Source organism: Pseudopodoces humilis, chromosome 3 (genome assembly GCF_049639895.1).
Source record: "Pseudopodoces humilis isolate 2021_Gansu_Grassland_sample_001 chromosome 3, ASM4963989v1, whole genome shotgun sequence".
NCBI lineage: Eukaryota > Metazoa > Chordata > Aves > Passeriformes > Paridae > Pseudopodoces > Pseudopodoces humilis.
The window spans coordinates 11,220,446-11,244,454 of NC_142202.1; the positions used below are offsets into that span (position 1 = coordinate 11,220,446).

The 24,009-nt window shown below is 45.5% G+C and overlaps 1 protein-coding gene across 3 annotated transcripts in view; it reads right to left on the bottom strand.

Moving 5' to 3' along the window:
• Nucleotides 1–23,125, bottom strand: part of LOC102107814 (phosphofurin acidic cluster sorting protein 1-like) — a 53,197-nt gene extending 30,072 nt beyond the window's left edge. Inside the window, exons 1-2 of one of the 3 annotated variants that reach the window (XM_014261534.2) lie at nucleotides 752–836; nucleotides 49–148 (exon numbers count right to left, since the gene is read on the bottom strand). In XM_014261534.2, coding sequence (XP_014117009.1) covers nucleotides 49–148; nucleotides 752–782 — 131 coding nt within the window. In that variant the 5' untranslated portion in view covers nucleotides 783–836. Of the gene's footprint in view, nucleotides 1–48; nucleotides 149–751; nucleotides 837–22,928 lie in introns of those variants that run through there. The other 2 variants (XM_088053370.1, XM_014261535.2) reach the window with 2 other exon arrangements.
• Nucleotides 23,126–24,009: the final 884 nt, after the last annotated feature.

The window sequence follows — 24,009 nt, forward strand, 5'->3', positions numbered from 1 at the left end:
GACATGCCAGACCTAACCCACACTCCACAGCAAGGAGCTGTAGCTTACCTGATGCTACAGAGCAGCTTTCCTTTTAGCACAGGGGTACCTGCAAACACTCCAGTGTGCACTGCTTCTCCCCACCAGCCAGCTTCAGAAATGGCCCCTCCTGGGAAAGACATCCATCTTGAAATACTACTGCAACACAAAGCTTCTGGGCTGTTTCTACCCAACTATGCATGCTTTTCTGAGGCAGGTATGCCACACAACCCATGCAGCTGGAGTGGAAGTGACAAGGCAGTACACATTGCTACGGCTCACACTAAATTCCCTAGCTCAGGAATACCATGGTATTTACCAGAAAATCCCAGCAATAGAATACTGCTTTTTGTCCAGGTCCATTGACCTTGTAACATCAGACTTTCTGGGAGCAGGCATCAAAGAGCATGAACCAGCTATGCTGCAAAATGAAATGTGTCCAGGGAGCAGACTGAGCTCCAGTGGACCACAGCAGAAGCAATTTCCCCTCAGGGCCCTCTCCAGGCAAAGCATGCAGGCAGCTGCTGTCCACAGTCATTCCTGCTCACTGGCACCACAAGATTTCCCAGCAGGCTGCCAGGCTGTGCAGCAGACTGCCCCTACTCTCCAAGGTGCTGCAGCTTGGGCTCGGCAGTGTCAGACAGTTACTCACAGGCTGGCAAGGCTCTTGGGGGCTCCAGCAAGCAGCACACAGACTGAACAGATGACACCACATGCACCTGCAACTACTCACTTCCAGATGCTGTCCCAGTGGAACAAGACATTCTTTCCAAGGATCACTGTGCCCATTCACCTTCTCAGCAAGCTGCAAGCAGAGCCAGGAGCTATCACAGCACACATTTCACCTAGCAAAAGGGTCCATAAATAACTTGGTGTGCCTCCTCACCACATCCTGTATTACAGCCACACCGGGCACAGGCAGCCATCCAAAGACACCCTGACTAAGAAAATTTAAATTTGTAGCACTTCAAAAGTTCAACACTCTACCAACCACTTTGTCTCTTTAAGGCACAGTTTTGTAGTGCTCACTGAAGCACCAGAATGCCTATTGAGGAGCTCAGGAAATGGAGGGACGGGTGATTTATCATACAATCCTTCCCACCAACACACAGGGATCTGTGGCTGAAGGATTTCCTGTACAACAGGCGCACACAAAACCACTTGGCGCAACAGAAGCACTGTTTTATGCCCATTACCTGGGCATATGCTATCCTGTATATGTTCAGATGCAGCATCCTTGCTTTCTAAGTACTCTGAATTTAAACAGGAGGTCATTAAGCATTACTGAAATGAGTTATCCTGAGCTCTTGTACACAGGCTTCCAGAAGACCATTTGCCAGTGCACATACTACCTTGAGACTGGCCCACAGGAAGCTCTACAGCAGCCAACTGAAGCAGAAGAGACAAAAACATGGCTTTTTTGGTTCACTGATCAAACTGTAAAACAAGCCTATAAAAGAAATAAAAGCTAGTTCCAGCACAGAATAATATTGAAAAGTTTTTAAAACAGCCATGAGGGGACAGCTTTGAATCTGACTCTATCCAACAATGGTTAGTAAGGGCAGGAAATAAGACTGCAAGTGACTATGAAATTGCAGCCAGTTACAGTTTTTAAGAGGACCCAAGTCAAGGGAAAGCAACATCAGAGAAGGAAACTCAAGTCCCAGGATCTGGACATACAAAAAGGGTACCACTCAAAGTAAAAAAAAATTAGTTCAGAAATATCCGACAGTTCCTTAATAGAAATGCTGCTTGCAGCTATAAACAGGCTGCCAGGCGAGGTGAATGCACGCCTCAGGATAATGACATATAGAAAAGAGGCAGAGGATGCTGTTTCCCAGGGAAGGCAGGTACCAAAGCACAGGGTCTTTTGTTAGCACAATTCCTTGGATGCAATCACCCTACTCCTCCCCCACATGAAAGATCAATCAGATATTGTCAAGAGTGTTCAAAAGAGCCTATTAAGCTTGCACAGGGTGCTCACAAAGAAGAGGCCTGTGCATCCAGGGAATCCCTTTACTGTGTTCACTGCGGCGAACTATCACATTCAGCTGGGAGAAAACAAGCAGGGAGAAAGAAAACAATGCACAGCACAGCGAGGAATACTAGGCAAGTGCCTTGCTATCCCAAATTCATGGAGCTGGGAGCTTTTTAGAGGAGAGAACACTGCACTGGTTTGTTACTGCAGAAAGGGCAGACACAAGGCACAGACACAGCAAGATGCAGCTCAGTGGGAGTTTCCAGAAACATGTTTCAAAGGTGGGGTGGGAGATACAACTTCATTGTCCCAAGTCAGGATTTGGGTTTACCTGGTGGGATAGAAACAGCCTGCTCTCAAAGCAAAGCAAAATTGCATTAAGCTGACCTCCAGCTATACCCATAGTGCAAACAGTGTCCTGAGGAATAAGAGATAGGACAACAACTACCATTTCCCAGACCCTCCTCAGTGCAACAGTGAGCAAACAAATCAACATGTAAATAACTATTCCAGGAGAGGACAACATCCATGGAAGAAAGTGACTGCATGGAAGCCACCAGTTGGCCGCAGCACTGTAAGGCAGCCTCCCCATCTCAGCAGATGGTCCCGTACTTCCCACTCAGAATCTGCCACCAAGCTAGTGAGGACACAAGTGCTGACCCCAAGAGATGGCCTTTAGTGTCCCTTGCACTCTGTTCCAGATCCAGCACAGGCTGCCAAGCTGCAGGAAGGAGGTGGACAGCAACATTCACATGGTCCTGACAGGCTTATTTCCAGCTGCAGGAGGGCACCACCACAGCTCGATCAGGGTAGTGCCACCAGCAGGATTTCAGGATGTGTCAGGAAGAAAGGGAGAACAGACTGCTGACACAAGTCACCCACATGCAGGATATTTGTTCATACAAGCCAATTGCAGGAAGAGTTGAGAAAGTTATTACCATTATTTCTACATTTGCCTGCTTAATCTTGTTGTCCTAGTTACCACAGCCCTGGTGACTAAGGCAACCACTCTTGGCAAGTAAGACACAGAATGCAATGAGATGTAACACAAATATTTAAGATGACTCTCAAAGAGCAAAAGCAGAAACAAGTAAAAGCAATTCTGTGCCTCCAGCATCACTCCCAGCCTCCCTTCATCTAATACATTTCTCATCACCTCCACAGGAGGTTGAGAATGGATACTCAGGTGTGTTTGTGGTGTACCCAGGAGACCCAAGGTGGGCTGCAGACACAATTCAAATGTGCCAGAGCTCCCCTACACACTCCCTCTTCACAGTGAGTTAACTGTACAGACACTAACATGTACAGTCCTGTGCCCAGACTGAAGATCAGAACTTGTGTTACCATTCAATAAACAGCTCTTCTCTATCCATGTATGGTCTCTGCAGCATGCAGGCTGCAGGTTCATAATGCCCTGGAGCATTTTACACAGGCATTTCAAGGCATCTCCATCTAGGAACGGAGTAACATGACACTCCTGTGGTTTCTGAGATCACTATCAGCTCTGCAACAATCCCTGAGCACATATTTGCTTCTCTGTTATTTTTATCACAGACATACAATACCCAGAACATCTCAGGCTCAAGGCTGTGTAAAGGTAAGTCAAAAGTTACTTTAAGTGAACCACATGACTTAGACAATATAAAGGCACTTCTGCTGTCCACAGTCCAGAACCTCCAGCTCCAAACTCTTATGATAATGATCCAATGCATATCAAGCCCAAAATATAAGCAACTCTTGCTGTCATAGAACTCCATGTAGCATTTCACTAAGCTTATCTTTTTCTCCCCACTTGCTATTAAACTTCACATAAATGAGACAAAGCTACATGTTTTATATTTTAATCAAGATATCATTTATGCAGAACCTGTAAGAGTGAAAATAAAAACTGGAACAGCTTTTGATAGACACTGCATGTTTAGCTTGCTCTGAACACTAAGTACACAATAGTGCTGGGCACCTCACAAGAAAGAAGAAAACAAAATTATTATGCTGGGATAAGTGATCAGATCTTGAGGAGAAGATGAGAAAAGTTCAATCAAGGTATGCATATAATAACCCATGATGCATCATAATAAAAAGTATGTGTTTAAAATATAAAAGAAAAAGATAATTTCATCCCTTTCCTACTCTTAATTATACAACATTAGAGCTCTGTATAGCATTTAATGAATTAGGCTGCTTACCTGTTAAAAGCTAGCCACACAAAATAGGAAGTTTAATTTTCTCCCTTTTGTATTTCCACACCCAAAGAGACCATCACCCAGGACTTCGTAGGCATCCTCAAGAGATGATGTGGAGCTTCAAGAAGAAAATTTGCAAGTATGTGGAGCCAACAGTGCTGCACACTGAGCTCACAGGAGTGAAAGGGACAGTTCTGCAAAGGCTGAATGTTCCAGGGTGTGGGATGGACTTCCAGCTAGAAAGCATCAGACCCTGAGTTACCTCAGAAGCTTGGAAAACTCTGCCTTCCAAGGGCTTCACTCAAGGCCTTGTTTGAACTATGTTCCACTCAAATGAACTTCAGAGGAATGACCTCCTTTGAAGCAAGCACTGTTTTAAAGCCATGTTTCTGCTGAAGTTATCAATATTTTTTCATTTAAAATGAAAACAGCATAGGGTTTTCAAATCAGTCTGACCTAATGCAATGGGGCCAGGACACAACTTTAACTACTTTTGAACTACAGCTATGGTAGGAATAAGCAAGTAAAGGCAACAGGGAGGCTGCAGAGAGGCAGAGGCTCTCATTGATGTGCCCAGCTGGAGGGAAGGCAGGCAGGCACCATGCTGCAGCCATCAGCTCTCTGTCCCCACCTCTTCAGAGGTTGCTTTGCTTGTCCAGCAGGCAAACTGGCCCATGGCCCAGCTCCCAGTATCCACTCTCCAAAGTGGGATGAATAACAAAGCTAATTTGGAAACCAGAAACCAGGCAGGGACTTGACAAAACCTATGCAGGTTGCCACAGCAACTCCACAAATCCATGTCACCGGAGACCACCATACTCCGAAAACTCTAACAGCAAAGCCCTTTCAGCACCTGGATGACAGCCAGTTATCCTGTTTTCTGGCAACAGGACTGCAAGCCCACGTAAGTTCAGCCCAGCTCAATCTTATGAATGGAAAATCTCCAAGGGACACCAGAGCAGCTGGCACGTTCAGTGCAGGCTCAGCATCCAGCAAAGCCAAGCTGTGAAGGTACTGTAAGGCAGATCATTGAACTGCCATTGTGATTGATTCTGCAAGTTTTTCCATTTGAGGGAACGACACATTGGAGACCTACACTTGTGAGCAGCAGAGCAGCACACGTGGTGTGCAGCACAGATTGCTCTCTGTTTAAAAGTAGCCTGAGTTGCTCCAGCACAACAGGCATTAAAAACAAAACTAGACCTACCTGAGTAATCCTCAGAACTACTTTATAAAGGCTGAGTAGTTTGGAGCACAGCAGCTCCAAAATCCAAATTCCAGCATTTTCCAAAATCAAAGAAATAAAACTAGGGATTTTCCCTTTCTTCTTGTTTATATCCTCTCTCAACACCTCAACTCAAGTACCTGATATTAAACAACTGGCTTAAGCCTCAGTCAGACAATACTGCAAATCCCTCTGGCTCACAGCATTAGCAAGGGTTAGTAGGCTTAATGCAATTGCTCTTGTCAGCCCCTCTGACTGCTTGTAACCACCACAGAGAAAGATCAAATTATTCCAACAATTGTAGAGATAACCTGAAACAAAAGATTAATCCACCACTCCCATTTCTCTAAGTGTGGCTTTTTCCTCCCTCTGGAATATCCTGATTTGACAGCAAGTCCGGCCTCACTTTTGGTGACGCCAAAACTCTGCAACTGAATACAGGTGAAACATAATAAACCCCAAATGTGCACATGTATCATTGACAGAGAAAACCTAAGATCTGTGGTTTAACTCTCCCTGTGAGAAAAGAGATTAAAAGCAGCAATGTGAACTGTTATGAAGGAAAAATCCAGAAGGTACAGGTGACAACCAAACTCTCAGGACAGAGATCAGGCACATGATTGTGGGAAGCTCCTGCATGAGTTACAGCCACCTCTGCTTCCAGGTTTGGCAGCCACATAAAGCACAGGGTACCTGTCCCTGTGTCTCCATGAACAGGCTCTGTGTGCACACCTGTGCATGAACCAGCCCTCCACCTCCCCAGATTAATGCTGCTTACTCCTCAGCAGGCAGGCTGAGCCAGTCTCCCACACACTTGTATTATCTGCTCAAAGAAGAGCTGCTCACAGACACTGGAAGCAGCACTGGGTTTCAGACTCAAGGTCAGTTACTCCCCCTGTAAAAACAAAGGCTTAAAGAGAAGACTTCAATCATAGAACAAAGACTGTGGAGGTATTTGTTAGCTGTTTCTGGCACTTGTTTCTTCAGTTTGCATCGCTTTTGATAAAGCTAAGCACACTCAGTGCTAGCTTTATCAAGGTATCAGGTATCTGAGCACTACTGATAATCTATCCAGCACACACCCCTAACTGAGAGCTGCAGTCCTGATGAAATTGTCTCTAGCAAAAGATTTCAAAGCCCTGTGAATATCCCTGCCACTCGCCTGCTGAATGATGTTTACTTTGAGCCCCAGATGCACCACGGCAACTTGGGCTTAAAACACCTTGGTGCACAAGAAATTCTGTAACAGCTTCAAACACAATGAGAAAGGATGATTTCTTACACATGCATACACCGTAGCAATGTCCTTGGGAATCCCTTTACTTCAGCACAACTTCACTGTGCTTCAGTGCTTTTGGAAGATTTTTTTTTTCTCCCAGTTAGAGACATTTCCATCTCTGCAGAGAATTTTCTTCAAGGAGTCACCTGGAAAATGTCCCAGGGAAGAGAACACCTGATAACATCCCCATTAGAACTAGCACTCAGTGAGAAACACTTTGTTCTACTCAGTTATCCATGTAAATCACTGTTAATTAAAACCAGCACAAAACAAAACGTAAAGAGCCACAGTATCAAAGGAAACATTAATCAAAGGGAAAATTGTGAAGAAATAAAGAGGAGGGTTTAATCTGTTTATACTAGCACTCAGTCAGAACGACCTTTTCCTTATACCAGTGCCTTTTTCTCAGAGACAAAACCGCATGGCTCCACTTTATGGACCTTATGCTTTGCCCATCAGAGAGCACACAAAGGGCAGCATCAAGCAGACATATCTGGGGTGACCTGACCTTACTGTCCATAACCAGGTTCCCCCAGGAGTCACATAGGAGCCTGGACAGTTCCCTGCCAGGCTCATTTTCAGGCCCCTGACAGAGGTGCTTACAGAAATCAAGCAACACCCCACTTCCTTGGACACACCGACAATCCCTCTCAGAGGGTGCAGGCAGAGAAGCTGGAGAACCAATCCCCACTGCCAGATCCCAATGCTTTATCCTTCACTCCCTGTGATTCCTGAGCACCACTGTGTGTTTGAGCACGTGACATGTTGACTCAGCCTGTTCATCCAGCAAAGAATGAGCCTAAAAAACAATGTGTTGTTTCCTTCCAGGCCAGCACTAATCTAGCTCATCACATACTCAGGCATGTGCTGGAATAAGTGCCAGTCCAGAGCTTTGAGGCTGGACTGCCAATTTGTGCCATTCCAGGTGTCCCTGCTGAGAGCAAGTGGAGAGGATCTGGAACTGGGCCTGAGAAAGGAAAAAAAGCTCTCCCACCTTCTTTGGAAACAACCCAAACAACACATGAATCACACACAGGAAGCACTTGTAATGCCAACCGTACATTTCACCCAGTACCCCAGCAGAAAGGCATGCAATTCAGGGAGCCTTCCAGTTAAGATAAGACAACAGCAATTAGCCACTTTGGTGTGCCTGTTACCTTTCTCTCCTTCAGCATACCAGAGTTCCTGAAGCAGCATCCTGAAGGCAGTATTGTTGGTTTTATTTGAATACTTTTATTTCACCTATTTTGTCCAGTGTTGAATCCTATACCCTGCTGCACAGATTTCTACTGACAGCACTGGCTGTGTTGTGTTGAGAGTTCACACAACAGCTTTGGGTCATGCATCCCAGCTACCTGTACTACAGCCCATGAAAGGTGCCATACAAATCATGCTCTTCAGGAAAAAAACCTGACCAGTTGGTATTTGAAAAGATACTTATGAGAAAGCCATTCAGGATCAGCCTCTAATATGTAAGTCTCTAAACCTCAGCACTGACTTAACAACTGCCTTAGAAAATACTGGAAAGCTGACATATTGTCTCCTCTCTACCAAAAACATACTAAACCAGATTCATAGAAGAGAAGATGAAAGTCAGCTACCATGGCTGAAGAAATGAAAAGCATAGCATCCTTCCAGTAGGCATGTTTGTTTTTTCATCACACCCTCTTTTTGCCCTCTGGCAGTTGCTACCTCTGGAGAGTCCCAAAAAGGCAATGCTCTTCTACAAAAGAGCAGCTTCTCACCATCCATGCCACATTTCTCCGTTTTCCTTTGGACTGGTGAGAAAACTAACTCAAAAGAGAGAAAACAACTACTACCAACTTATTCCCTGCTAGGGATGTCAGCTACCAGGAGTTGGTGGTGGATTTGCACTCAAATTCATACTAACCAGTAACCCCAAACACCATTTCCAGGAAGACTTTCCATCTGAACTCCCAGGGCACAGCAGAGTATTCCACACAACACAGCCAAACCACCTCAAGCTTGCTGTAATTCTCATGTGTTACTAAACTACTCACACTGCAGATGATTGAGTAAGGCAGCAAGAGGCTGGAAATCTGCCAACAGCCATTGAGAAACAGCTTGAAATGCATCCGAAAGGACAGTGGGGAGAACTCAACCATACACCTCACAGTTCAGCTTTCTCAGTTCTGTTATGCTCTGGACTTGTGGCCTCTGGAGTTGTCTGGAGTTAGGAGCAGGATTTTACATCCAGTTTTATCACTGGATGTAGCCCAGTAATTCACAGCATACAGACAGATCTGATTCTAAGGCATATGCTTTAGGAGCATCTCATCCATTTCATCTAGTAGCTGCAGCCACGAAGAAACACACAGCTTGTCCTGACAGAAAATTCCTTATTCTATTAGATCTCTTCCGTCAGTGAAAAATCTGCATACATCTTCAAAATTAGATCTTTATTCTTAAGGAGAAGAAAGCTGCTAGCCTTGCTATTCAGAGGATGACAATCCTCCAAAGCACAACCTCTGCAGGCAAAGTAAAAAGAAAACAAAGCCTGCCTTTAATAATCACAAAGCTTTACAAGAAACCTCCTACTATCACTGCAACAGAAAGCACATGCCAAATTCTGCAAGGGCAGGGAAGACAGGCAGGCAAGGAAGAAATATCGCTGTGAGTCGTAAGGAACTCTATACACTTTTGTTCTCAGGTATGTCCACATGGAAGAGCAGAATTATTCCCAGCTCCTAATATCTCAAGGCCTTACATTAGAGAAGAAAAAATAAATCATATTTAGGGCCTATTTGTTGTATACCTGCATACATACTGAAAGAGAGCTTATCAGGTTCAATTCCCAAGGCAAAACCAGTGTAAATCAGAGGAAGGGAAGCATTCAGCTTAGGTGAATTTGCTCAAAGTTTATCTTCCATTGGGGCAATTTAATGATAGTGAAACAGTGAGGTGAAGCTCAGCACAAGCAACAAATCAATGTGTTTCAGTCTGTAAATCTTAAGATAACACGTCAAAACCAAACTGAGGGGATCTGAGACTGGCAATGGCTGGCTGCACTACAGCAGCATCAACTGCAACATAACAAAAGACTGAAAAGCTCTTTTGAATCACTTGTAGGAAACTTCTTACAAATACCCAAGCCAAAAAAAAAAAAAATTAAAAAAGAAAATCTTTCTGCTATCTTGCTTCACTGCCCTGGTCATTTTACTACCAGGCAGTTGCCACCCCAAACGATCTGTCATTAGCAGACCCAGTCCATGAGCAGTTTGCTCAGGAGCTGCTTCTCCTCCCAAACACTGCAGGCTGTCCATGCACAAAACCAATGTCACCAAGCATAGAACAGACTCCTCCCCTCAACACTCCTTTTATCGAATCTTAAGCATTAAGGCTTAATCCTTACAAATATTTCTAGCATAGCTGAAAAATGGGAAATCACAAGGTAATACAAAACCTGAAAATAAAAAGGGAAGAAAATCAGCAAGTGCAATACTTGCAATACTTTCACTCAGCCTCTTCTGTCCTTTGTGTAATGTACATATTGTAGAATATGTTAAAAACTTGAGAAGTGTGAGAACCAGGGAAATAAGAAGCAAATGGCACAGGCTTGAGTTCCTACAGTGCTGACAGTTGTCATACAATTATACAGTTAATGACACAGTTGCAAAATATCTTTCTGGATTAGGAAGGAGAGGAGATAGGATAGGAGAACAGAAATTCTCCTCTGTTTTTGTCCCCCCTCCCTGGACCCACACCAGAGACAAGAACAACATCAACCTGCAACTTGTTTGCTTTAAATGGATTTATTACTTTTCTAAAAAGTTGAGCACTTCTGTCCCAGGACAAGGGGGGATGATGAGCAAGAGGCAGAGCCCAGGTACAATGCAGGTATAATGTCCAGGACAAGCATGGTGGTGGAGCCAGGTATTCTGCACAGACGTGTTTTTCAAATACTCTCTATCACCACCAGGTATCATTCAGAAGCAGCAAGTGTCACTTGCAACCCTATGAGCATCCTACAGGTTGCACACAGTGCTGACACTCCAAAAAGAATCCACAGGTACAGGGAGAAGCAGGAAGGACTAACAGTCACATCACCACAGCTCAAAATCATAGGCCTTTTGCAGTGCATTTCCACAGTGTCCTTGACAAGGGTGATAACTTGTCACTGAGGTCCATTTTTGTCTTTCAGGTGGGCAGTCAGGAGGGTGTGCACATGCCCATATATTTCAGTAACATGCCCAAAGAGCAGAAGATGCTCTACAGAACATACACCACTTATTTTGTGGTGATAGTGCCTACTGCAAAATAAGGAAAGAAGTTCTTCAAAAGTCTTCTTTGAGGAAGCCTGAGATTATCTCTCAGCCCCAGAAAGAACCAAGTTATTTCCCTTTTAATGGCTTCATTTCCCATAGTCAACAAGTAAGAACCAGGACCCTCAAAATATACATCTAGAAATCCTCACACTGTCACCAAATCTCTTCTTTATTCTCTCTTCTTTTCTTTCTGTTTTCCTTCCTTCTTTCTAGGAGATTCCTTTTTTTTAGCGTTTGTTGCTCTACCTGCTGCTTTTGAGGAAGTTCCTCCATGTTGCTGTCTGCCCTTAGGGAAACCATGTCACATATGAATTCACTACTGCATTGTCAACAACTCAGGGATCCTTCTAGAGAGGTAGCAGCAGCAAATGTTTGTTCTGGATAACAGGAACTGAATTCTGAAACGTCATATACACAGTATGTATAATTGGTGCTGGCAAAACACCACATAACTTTACACTTCCTTTTCATAATCTCCTTTGGAGCGCTGTGATGTCACAAGGAAGATGTTCCATAACCTGGATAGCTGAGGCTGTAGCCACCCTGGGACAGATCTACACTGAACACTGCTAACCTCAATGGAAAGTTTGTTTGGCCTGAAAACACACCTACTCTAAAGACAGAGACCATGGAGCTTCTCTCACACCAATTTTGCCTGGATTTTAAACCTTGATCTATTTAATTTTACCTTCTTCCCAAAGAGAGTTCCGATATCATGCACATCTCACAGTCAGGTCTCCTTGAAAAGTCATTTATTCTCATAGTATTAGAAAAAAAATTAGGCTGTAATTAAGCAGAGTTATTAATCTTTTGTCACTTGGGACCTGAAACCTATTCATATTCATGTCAACAGGAGTGTTTGCTGCTACAGTCAGAACTGCACACAAGACAAGTGCCTCATCATTTCTCAGAAGAGAAAAGAATCATCTGTGGGTCAATACCTATTCTGCCTTCTGTTCACAGATCTGTTTAGCTGGAATGTTGACCACTTCTGCCAACCCATCACCAACCATTTTGCATTTCTGCATCTCACCCAAAGAACACCTGCCCTTGTCACAGGCTGCCACAGTCTACAGCCTGGTTTCTTCCCTAATCTCACAGCTCTGTCAGCTACCTAGAGGAGAAGTAACCATTGCTGCAGTGGCAGAAGTGGTCTTTGGAAAATTCTTTTCAAAATTCCTCTTCTCAAGAGCACACAACTATCAGGATCTGCTAAAAGCTTCAAACTTCCCCCAAAAGACATTTAGATCTACCAAGGAAGTCATTCCTTACCTAGACAGATAGATAGGACTCAAATTTTGGGGCCAACTGTTCTTATGCTCCTTCAAAAAACTTCAAGTGCTCAGTGCCGAGCCTCATCACAGTTTCTTCAGGCCAAGGCAAGGGGAGGTTCAATTTGATATTTTTTACAGACACCACATCACTGCCTGCAAGGGTATGAAACCAAGATTTCTCTGTTCTAAGTGGGACCCAACAGTGTCAGGATTAAAGTATTGCTGTAACAGGATTGCTTCCTGTAGTTCTAAACAATAATCAGGTTAAGAGATTTCCTTTCCCTCCTCTTGGCTAGGCTGTGAGTAGGCAGAACTTACAAGGCAAGTGGGTGGCTGTTAAACTGTTCCTACTCCAATTGTTTGAGAGAGGTGTTTAGGGTTGCTAATTTTGCCTCCTACTCATTGGTTTAAAGGCACATTTACCTATGTAAGGGAGCAAGTGCACCTTGCTGCACAAACCATGAATGAAACAGACTCCTTGAAACCAATCTCTCAACTCTGCATCCTTTCACACCACAAACCCACACAGATGCATCACTGGAGAGAACAGAGCTGAAACAGCTTAGCCTGAAAATGCACCATTCTCTCCCACCCCCTTTCCTGCACTTATATTGGTTTTTTCCAGGCTGCCTTCTCTCCTCCTTTTCGCCTCCTGATTCTCAATACCACCCCACTAGAAAACACAAACCCTGAGGATGGTTGAGTCCCCTCCACAGCACACCCAGCCAGCAAAGAAGGGATTGGAAGGCAGCCAAATTCTACACCACAGGGGACCTAACAGAACCGCCAAGCTTTAACCACAGATTTCTATGAAATACGGCTCTTTGCGGCATTTGCCTTTGACAAGACAGTACAAAACTAGGCATATAGATCAGAAGTTGAGAGAACTGGACAGACATTGTGTATTTTCCTTGCAGATTCCTGTGTGAGGCTACAACTCACTGGTTGTGTTGTTCCCAATAGCCAAATTCTTGGGAAGGAGTGACAAAAAATAAAAAGGAAAATTAATTGAGGACATACCATACCAAGCAACTGTTGCACCACCATGTGCACAGGAGAGTTGCAGTGACATAACTACATTCCCTGGGCCCTGCTACATCAAGACTTTATTGCCCTTAGAATGATATGATTTAGAGTTAAGATCTGGATTCAGGCAGAGACATAAGATTTAATCTGTCACTGCCACTTTTTAACTGCTGGATGTATCGCTTCACCTCTGCTTCTCCCTCACCCATGCTTATCTAAACCATGGAGTAAAACCCTCACAAAGGAAACAACATTTCACTGTAGCACATCATGTAGCATCTACCACAACAGGATGTGAGACTCTGCCATAGCCTCCTGGCATGTCCTGTCACACAAGCTGAATTCCAGATAATAAGGACACTGTCAAGAAGCATTTCCTGAGGATGCATTAGGATCTGCCCAAATAGCCTGAACCCCATCCCAGCATGCGCAGCATTCTACCCAGTCACACAGCCATCAGTCTCTCTCATGTTCTACTGCAAGATACTGCCTCATCCAGGAACAATGTCTTTTCTCAGCACAAAGAGCCCTTAAAACCTTAGCAGAAAGTCCAAATAATTTCCACACACTGCTCCCCAAACCTTAGTCTAGACCCTACCAGTTCCCAGGGGATTCCGATCTGGCAGATTGGACAGAAAGGCAAACTCTGCTAGTGCTCTCACTCTCAGGTGGTTTCTCTCCACAGTCACCCTATCACATGCAAGAAAAAGGCAACACTGCTGCATGGAAACAGCTGTGAACAAAGCAGGGAGAACAGGAACATGAGTCATAGCTCTGGCTTCAGGGAGGGAAAGGGCCACTTCAACTAGAAGAGCAAACAACTTCAGGATCTGAATCTAAGCCTCACTTCAGTGCCCAAACTACAAGGTCATCTTTCTGCTTTATTTTCAAACTTACTTGTTTAACAAAGAGCACGTGACCAAATCCATTGCTTATGCATAACAGCCTCCCTAGAAACCTTAAAAGGAGCTTACTAACCAATCCACAGGGCAGTGGTAACATGCTGCAGTGAACTTTCAAAATTATTTTTTCTAGGCAACAGAAGGGGTTCTATCATCCCATCTTTACCTGGTCACTGCTTTACTTAAAATCACGTTTTAAAACTTCCAGTTGTTCACTGGGGGTCTACCCAAAAGCAATCTCAGGACAGACAGGAAATAGTGGAAGTCTGCAGCAGCACACTGATCTCTCATTTTAGCCACGCTGAAATTAGGCATCAGCAATAGTATGGCTAATGTCATGGAACTCTTTTCACAAATGTAACAGATTTTGAAATTTTCTGTCTCCATATGCAGCAGAATTGCTACACCAGCTGTCCCCAAATCCAAGGCTGCTTTAACAAAAGATGCTGCAGTGCCAGTTTAGCAGAGAGGAGCAGTCAATGGCACGGCAAGGTGCAAATGCACCACACCTGCTCGGAGCCTCCACAGCTGGAGCAGCCTGTCAGGTACGAGTTGCTAAACAGCTCCCTCACTGTCTCCAGGCTAAAATAAAATGTGTTAAATGAAGTAACCACCACAAAGCAGTGATTACAAAAACACCACTTGCCGCCTTTTCTGCAGAAAGGAAAGCACAAGTGCTTAAGACATGGTGACAAGTACCTTCGAACCAAGTAAGAAAGTGCTAATGGGGATGCAGAACAGACCACATTCTCACACTCCTCATTTGGCAGAGTTTACCGGGATATACCTCCAAGCCTGCCGTGCCAATGCAGCTAAGCTGGGAAAAGTGGTGAAATGAGGTCAGGGTTAGGTCACTGATTGACACCAACTCCTTCCATTATCCGGAGTATTCCGCTAAGATCTACACACACACTGGCAAAAAGCAATCATGTGCCACACAGCAGCCTCCCTAAAGCGTAGTGAACAGTTTTCCTACTAATACTTAATGTAGAGTTCACATTTCATTACAGCTTGCTACTCCTGAACGAGCAAGGACACAAGACTGTCTTCCCATCCACTTCTTCTGCTTTTATCCTGAGCTGCCAAGCACCTTAGATCTGAATCCCTGCAGGCTCAGGAACATTGGACCGTGTGAAGTTACACCTGGGACAACAGTACAGGGGAGGGACTGAAGTGATACAAGTCCATGAAAGAGTGTCAAACCAGCATGGGAATCCATTTTTATAGCTTCTTCAAAAAACTGAGAAAAAAAAAAAATTACATTTAAAGAAAGTTTAATTCTAAGGAGTTGCACAGTTAAGATTCTTTACTCAAAATAATGATTCTTACCAAAGCTGGCAAATTTGTTCTTAGGCTTTTCATCAACACAAGCTGTTAATAACCAGTGCCTGTACAACACAGTTCTCTGCTCAGATCCTTGGTGGGTGGAGCAGCAGCCTGAAACAAGGCTGACTTGTCCATAGTTTCATAAATCAGTACAGCAACAGATAAAATCACTTCCAAATAATATTAACATTTCAGCAAGACACAGATGAGATGAACACAGTGTAAATGCAGAGCAATGGGAATGTTGTTCTTTTGCCTGACTGGAGGTTAAGGAACATAAGAGGTGGGGGGAAAAAAAGCTTGAAATATCAAGGGACTTGACAAACAACAAGGAAAAATTTAACAAATTATCCATACACACAGCACGTGAAATCCAAATGGTAAATCCAGAGTCTGCTTCTGACAAAGGAGCACACAGGAAAGGAAGGGACACCTGGAACAAGCAGCCCTGAGCATAAGGTACGAGAAAAATGAAAGAAATGTCGACTTATGGGACTGTATTTCACGGACGCACATACAAGAAAGTTCAGAAAGTCCAGAAGAAGAAAAAAAGCTGATATTCATTAGCAGTGAAAAAATATAAAAGCCATTAAAAAAACAACCCAAGCAGATAAAGAACACAGTTCAGCTGAAAAATATAAGACATACAAGAACAAGATGTGGTCGTTATAGCTTCACTAGGAATAGTCTTTAAATTATGAGAAAAAAAATTGAACTACTTTAAGAAGGGAAAAATTAAGACTCGGATTGAAAGATTGCTCAGTTACAGCTATGCAAGTCAAGACAGAAGCAAGGAAAAAATCGTGAGAACAGTGTCAAAAGTATCAGCAGGCATTTTGAGGGAAAGGAGCAATGAGAAAAAAGTGAATGTGTTGATAAGGCAGAAAGCAGACTACAAGACAGCCGAAGGAACATGGAGGGAAATGCTAAATACACAGGAGCTCTTCTAAAAGTATATAAAAAATAAAGTAAATCAAAATTACACTCATCTAAATAATATGGATTTAGAGACACTACTTGAATTGTTACTGAAAATTAAACAGCAGAAGCATCAATGAGAGGCTTTGCATGAACAGGATCTTCTCCCCTTGTAGAAAAAGCTATTAAAGAATAGGAAAAGAGTAGCAGAATCCTTTACCAGGGAGTTACTCTTATTCTAACCTTGCTACCATTGCAACAGTCCAACACCTAATTGTCAGTGGCTTTCAGTTTTGGAAAATGGAACTGAAGAGGTGAGTTCTGATGTCATCCTGAACTGCCTATACTGGTAAGAATTTATTTATCACATATGAAGAAAAACAGTTAAAAATACATAGCTGGGCATGGAAAATGGACATTTTTTGTCCAATAAATGATCCCACATGCACTGGCTTTGGATCTCATGCTATTTAAAATATGTTCACACTGAAGAATAAGAAACATGATAAGAAATAGAAATTTAAAAATCAGCATGAGTAGGTAAATAAGTAGAACATAGAAGAAAGGACAACAGGAATTCTAATTTACTAAACAGAACCCCTCACTGAGTTAGACCATGATACAGAGAAACAGGGCATGAGAGATGGCAGTGGGCAGCACTGTAAAGGAGAGGGCATTGCAACAGGCCAGCAGAAAATGCCAGCATAATTTTGAGCTGTGTTCACTGGGGCTGAATCACACTGCAGAGCAGGGAGTGGTCTCTGTAACCACAGTTGCAATGTGTTCAGGCATTAAAACATTAAATCTATCCTCCCAGTACAGTGCAATGAGTATACTGAAGTATCCAAACAAAGTCTCATTTATCTAAGAGGCTTCTAGCTACAAGAACACTATCACTTGAGTTGTCTGCTTCCCCAGAGGCAGAGACAAGTTCCTGCTGCCACATCCCACACAGAGGAGTACGACGCTCTCAATTCTTGTTTCCCAAAACAGTATTCACCAGCTTTGATGTAGTTAAAAAAAAACAAAACAAAACAAAACAAAACAGAAACACAGCTTCCCCATCAGCTGGGATGCTGAAAGCTTGGACCAGATAATAACACAACATATTTGGAAAATAACTCTGTGCATATGCTCACCTGGCATGCTACAAAATGCAGTGTTTTTTACCCCTGGATCTCTTTTGGAAACAACTTTTAAAGTTGACAGAAGACACAGCTTTCAATCTAGAATCATTCCACGGTCAAACAATTACACAAAAGCATCATCACAGATTTAACCACTGAATGGATCACTAGGGGAACACCATAAGCTGACGGTGCGCAGCAATTTATTATTTTGACAGAATAAAGGTCTGGGGATCGTGATCCCAGAGAAGGGTGCACTGTATACAAATGACGTGGCTGATAATGACCAACCACAAGTGACTGAGGATGCCAGAGGAAGCGGAATGTGCACTCGTGGTGTCCTAGCACAGTAAGAACAATGCAACATTTTTGATAAGCCATCAGACAACTGTTGCAACACAGCCTGGCTAATGAATGAAGCACAAACAAGGCTTTGGATGCAGCATGACAGGTCCTTCAAATAAAATTAAACCCTCAGGGAAGTCACTATTAACATTTTGCAAGGAGCACACCCCCCATCAATCATATTAGCAGAGCACACCTGTCCCAAGTTCTTGTCTCACTTCTTGTATGCTCAGAAGAAAAACAAAACACTGCCAGAGAAGAAATCCCAAATGTGCTCCACTGCCACAGAGAGCTACAGATAGTGGACAACATATGAGACATATTGTGCTGCAGGCCTGTAGCCAAGCCCACAATATTAAGGATAATAAGCAATCTGATGGCTGTTTAGAACGTTTTGTTTTCTATACAGGACTGAAAGGAAATTGTAATTCAAACACGGCATATCACCAGTTATAAGAAACTGTTTCCCTACAAGAAACTGGACTCTCCCAAGCACTCTGGGTCTGAAGCTACACCAGTTTGTCAGGGCAACACAGTATCTTTTGAAGGAACAATCTGTAATCATTTAACATTCCCAGAGGTGCAACTCTGTAGCTTATCCAAACAGAACAGATTTTGCTGAGGTTGGAAGTTTACCATGAAAATGTCTGATTTATCCAGGACTCCACTCAAGAACATCTCAGGCAGATAAACACATATTATTCCAGCTGGAATAAGCATTTCTTAAAGGAACACCCAGTTCAGAGGCTCTTCATTGCCATGAAGCTCTTAGGGGTTGTAGGAAAGACAGGCAATGGTCTGTGCTGAGAGTAAACAGACCCCTGAGCCCACAGCAGCCCCTTCGTGTAGTTGTGCCAGAGAAGAGCATGTTCCTTCACACCACACGGCAGGAACTGTCCCTGAAAGGATTCCTGGACCTCAGGCAATGGAAATTATAAAACCACACCTGCACAAATGAAGTGTTAACCTACTCTCCACGAGTTGTCAGGTAATGGACACTGGCTGCCCAAACAAGAAAACTGGGTTGCACAGACAAGAGTATTCACCTCCTGGAACTTCAAAGGATCGCCCTAGCTGGCACTTTTGGGATATTTCTAGTTGTACTTGCAACAACTGCCCTCATTCCAAGAAGACATTCATTAGGCTGTAACTTTCCAAAACAAAAGTTTGCAAATTATAATGATAGAGAATTCAGAGCACCTTCTGGAATGTAATATCCCAAAGGTACACATCCAGAGTCTCACAAAGTGAGCCCAAAACACATGCATTTCCCTCAATCAATGCTTTTCTAACTACCATAAGTAGGAGACACTTTGTTCGAGCACACTGTGTGGGTGGCAGCAAGACTTGGAATGTTTCCTCGTGCGTTGTACTGAGATACAAGGTATTGTGGATGAAATGCAGTGTATTTGAACCTTGCAGTGCCATTCACAGCATAATCTGCACAAGCAGAATCTGCCTTTGCAGCCTGACCTCAGCAATACTGACACAGAGACCAAAACACAATTTGTATCTCTCGCCTCTAACTAGAAACATGATTACTTATCACTGAAACAACATCCACATAACACCAAACACAGTAGCTGTGTCATGGAAAAAGTGAACACAATCACACAATCTTATCTTGTTTCCTAATTAAGAACTCGCATTTATGGATAGCTCAGATGTTAAAAGAAAAAATAAAAAAAATAAAAAAGCAGTCCTGTTAAAAGAGGTGGAAAATACCACTATGTGGAAATAACAAGACCTCAAGCATGTTTTCACAAAGTCCTTTGACACATTTTTTTCCCAACGTACTGCCTGACCAAAACAATGAAAACACAGTAAGACTTTACCTTGATGCAGACAGACATTTTACCTTGGCAGAGCTCTAGTTCACTTCTGGCTGTCTCTACAAAGCAAAAATCTGATACTACCCCTAAGGAGACTCATTTGCAAGGCATCTCAATAAAGACACTCCCACCTCAGAACACTGCTATAAAGACTTCTACTAAGATAACTATGAGTAGAAGTTAAGGCTGATTGATGTGACTATTTTAGCCAAAGCAGGCTTTGTATCCAGCATCGTGAATTAATCAAGTTTGCTTTTCTTCTAAGGCATTGTGATGGGAAACCAATCATTCTGAGCCAATGGATAGCCCCAGTGAAGATGCAAAGAGCATTTTGTATTATTTCCAGGTGTTTACTTCCTCCTGCCTCTCTGTGTAATAGCCCACTGCCCATAAAATTCAGCTCTGCCTCCCCTAGCAGACACCTAAGCCAAAGGCAGCTGGGTCTAGGCTATGTTCAGTCAGTTCATAGGAAGGTCATCAAGAGGTCACAGATCTCTCTCAACTTGGCCCTGAAAAGAGAAAGACCCCAGCAGGAGGGATGATACCTCCATTTGGAGAGCAAGGCAATTTCCAAAAATAAATGTGGACTTTGTTCAGCGGCACATGCCCGATTCAGCCAGAAAAAATCTCCAGTACAGCTGAGATTAAAAAGCCAAGATCCTCCTGTGAGGCATCAAAAGTCCTACACTCATACAACTGAACCATTCCATGCAGTTATACTTCCCACTGCCCATTTTTATTGGCCCAGGCTCTTTCTGGTATCCTGAAGGCCTGGACAACCTCCCACCTGTCCTGTATTAACAGCTGAGCACAGAGCAACCCCACAAAGGTTGATCCAGCCCAGACCCACTCCTGCAGCACCTAGAGCTGCACCTGCAGAAAATTAAACACCTAAGAAGGAGCACGGGGACAACCAAGACTTGCAACAGAGACTCTGGAAAAAGAAACCGTCTTCTATAGCATTAAAACCAGTGCAAAGTTCTTCTTTCTCCAGATATGCACAAGTATGAAAAAGTGCAGACTACACATACATAGGAGACAAAGAAGCCCAAGGGCATTATTGCCCTTGGATGGAAAATGTTTTGCCACCACTACCACCCCCAAAGCACAGTGAGACCAGTGAGTCCCACCTGTGGTGGGACAGTACAGCAGAGCTCCTGCATTGAAAAACACATCAAGAATATACTATATACAAGCAGATCAGTAGAGAAAGAATATGGGCAAACAATAAGGAAGCACAGTGCACAAATACACCATTAACAGCTTAGGTTTGGCACTTGAGCTCCCTTCAGCTTCAGTGAACTAGAACACTTGCCTGACAGGTGCCCATCTGTGAACTGCTCACTTAGGAAAGCTTGGGCTAACTGAAGACTGGAAAATACAAAAGCACCAATCCCACACTGGTCACTGTGGCCACTGGCAGGACTTCTCCAGACCTGCTGATTCTACAGATATGACAGCACATCGTGTTAGAGCCATGGCCTCTGAGGGAAGAATCAGCTTCCATTAGCTTCTTCCCATCTTAGCAGACACTGTGCTTGAAGATAATACAGAGACAGTATTTCAGATGAATTTCACAGAAGTTTCCTGCAAGCAGCTGTGTCAGATGGCTGCCCCCTGGGCTATCAGCACACAAAGAAGCTCTTGCATTAGAACAAGCATCTACACAATGCTAATGGAAAGTGTCCTTGTGAGAAGACACAGGATCCACTGGGCCAAAAACCAGTTCTACAAACAACTTTCAGACTGATTACACATCACTTCTCATCCGCTGGCATCCTGCCACCCATGTAACCTGCTTCTACACTCCTCTACACTCAGTCTCACTACTCTCAGTCATTCTGTGGTTTGTGCAAAGCAGTTGTCCTCTCTGTAGCTCCTGGAGCACTTCCATTTGTGAAGACTATGTACATGCACATCCTTCACCATCACTAAGTTCTGTGCTCTGCAAATACAAATTTTTTCTACAGGAAGTCAACCTGGTAATTCTGTCCTGCTCTCCAAATTCCAGCTTGGGAGTAACCTGCCCACACATGAACAACATCTCAAGTCACTTTAAAGCTATGAAATGATCACTTGCTTCCTGCTCCACACAACAGTCTCAGCATGTGTCATCAAAAGGTGCACAGGCTTTTAGCAGACACATGTTGCAAACTCCTTCACATCAGCTGCCTGCCGAGCCCAGCACTCCCTTGGGCACCACAATCCTCCCTTGGGCACCACAATCACAGAGGCTTTCTCTAGCAGCTTAGAGTATTTTGGAACGTTTCTACTCCAGCACATCCAGCCACTCAGTCACTGAGTAAAACATCCATCCAACAAAGCCCTTTCACAAAGGCTGGTATCCTGCTGCCCTACAGGAATGTATTTGCCCCCCTCTTGAATTTTACACCTCTAATTTTTGTGAAACACTTGAATACATCATTGCCGACAACTCACCACAGCCCAGAGACTCAAGGAACCAGGGTGACTTCCTGAACCTGCCTTGTAACTCTCATGAGAAGACCCGATCAGACTCTGGTAAGATGCGTGGGCCAAAGGACACCCACCCACCTTGTTAACGCATCAGGCACCTCCTGGCTCCATGACGGGTGTTCATAAGCACATCTAGCCTGGACCATACCTTTAGCCATACCATATCACATCAGTGATGACATCCATACCACTCAGCTTGTCTCCCAGCTTGCCAGAGATACAACTCTGAGTTCAGCTGGCAGCACAGCAAATGTTGTTCCCTATGGTCTATAGGGGAATAGGGATATTCCTACAGGAATACAGGAGTGTAGATGACACAGGCCCACGGATGCCTGGTGGCCACTGCCTGCCTTCAGGTAAGCGGCTGTAGAGCCATCACCGTTCACTTCGGGGGCAAAGAGGCAGCTTTCCAAAGCACGACCACGACGATACACCCCCTTCTGAGATCCATGGCCATCGCGGCACACGCTCGCCAGAGGCTGCAACATGGAGGCAACGCAGCCGCGGTCGAGCGCTGTGCCCCCCTGCCCCGCCGGTCCCCGGGGCCGCTCCCGCTGCAAGCACAGCGGGGGCTCGGGGGCTCAGCGGTCGGGGCACGCTGCGCATCAGCCCCTGCCTGGGGCCGGGCCCCTCCGGAGCGCGGCCCGGTGGGGCAGGGATGCTGCAGGGGCCGCCTCCTCCCCGGTCCCGCTCGTGTCCGGGCTCCGCACAGCCCCGGCGACGGGGCGGCTCACCTGGGCACGCAGCTCGGCGCCGAGCGGTCGATCTCCCACGTGGCGAAGAGGTTCATGGGCACCGGCACCGGCACCGGGCTGCCCACCGCCATCGCGGCCGCCGTCGCCACCGCCCCGCCGGCCGCCGCCGGAGGCCCCGCGGCGGGGCCAGGGCCGGAGCCCAGCGCGCCGCCCGCCGCCGCCGCCCTCGCCGCCATCCCACCGCCGCCGCCGCCGTTGGCGCTGGGGGGCGGCGCGAGCCCCTCGCCTCAGCGACGGCCTCCACCCCGGCGCGCGCGCGCGCGCGCGCCCGCTCCCTCTCAGCCCCTGACCAATCAGAGCGCGGCTGGGGCGCGGGCACCAGCCAACCGGAGCCGGGAAAATGGGCGAGGACCGCGACCGATGGAGAACAGCCAATCGGAGCCGAGAGACAGGCGCGGCCGGGGTGGCCGGTGCCCAATCGGAGAGGTCGGCGGGGCGGGACTAGCCAATGGGAGCGGCGCCGCGGCCCCGGCTGGGCGGGGGGAGGAGGGCGCGGCGTCGCTCCCTCTAGAGCGCATCGGTCCCGGGCCGCGGGAGCGCGCGCAGGGGCGCGGTTGGGCGCGTGTCCCACCGCCGGGGCTGGTGTCGTCCATCCCCGCACCCGGGCAGAGACGGAGAATCCCCGGGGCTGGCCAGGGCCTCGGTCCCGCACGAGCTGCTGTGCCGGGGGTGGCGGCGGAGACGTCCGCGGTAGCGCCCGGGGCGATGGAGAGCCACGGAGCCGCGAAGAGAGGGTGCTCTCAGCGGGGTGAACAGCAGGGCCGGCCAGCGGATGGACCTGAGGGGGAACAGAGCAGCTGGACCCAGGGGCACGGCGGGTTGGCGCTACAAGGAAGCCGAGACCTCTGACTGACTCTTTCCTCGAAACACCTGGGAACGCCAAACACGCTACAGGGAGAGAGGCAGAAATCCCCTTCAGTCCCGCTGAACGTCTCCAGGGGAATGCAGCAACAGGAGGAACCTCGTCTGCCAGAAGCTGCAAGTGGTGGCTGCCATGGATAAAAGCCATTTGTGACCTGGAGACCGAGACCATGCCCAGAGCTTCAACAGCTGAGAAAGC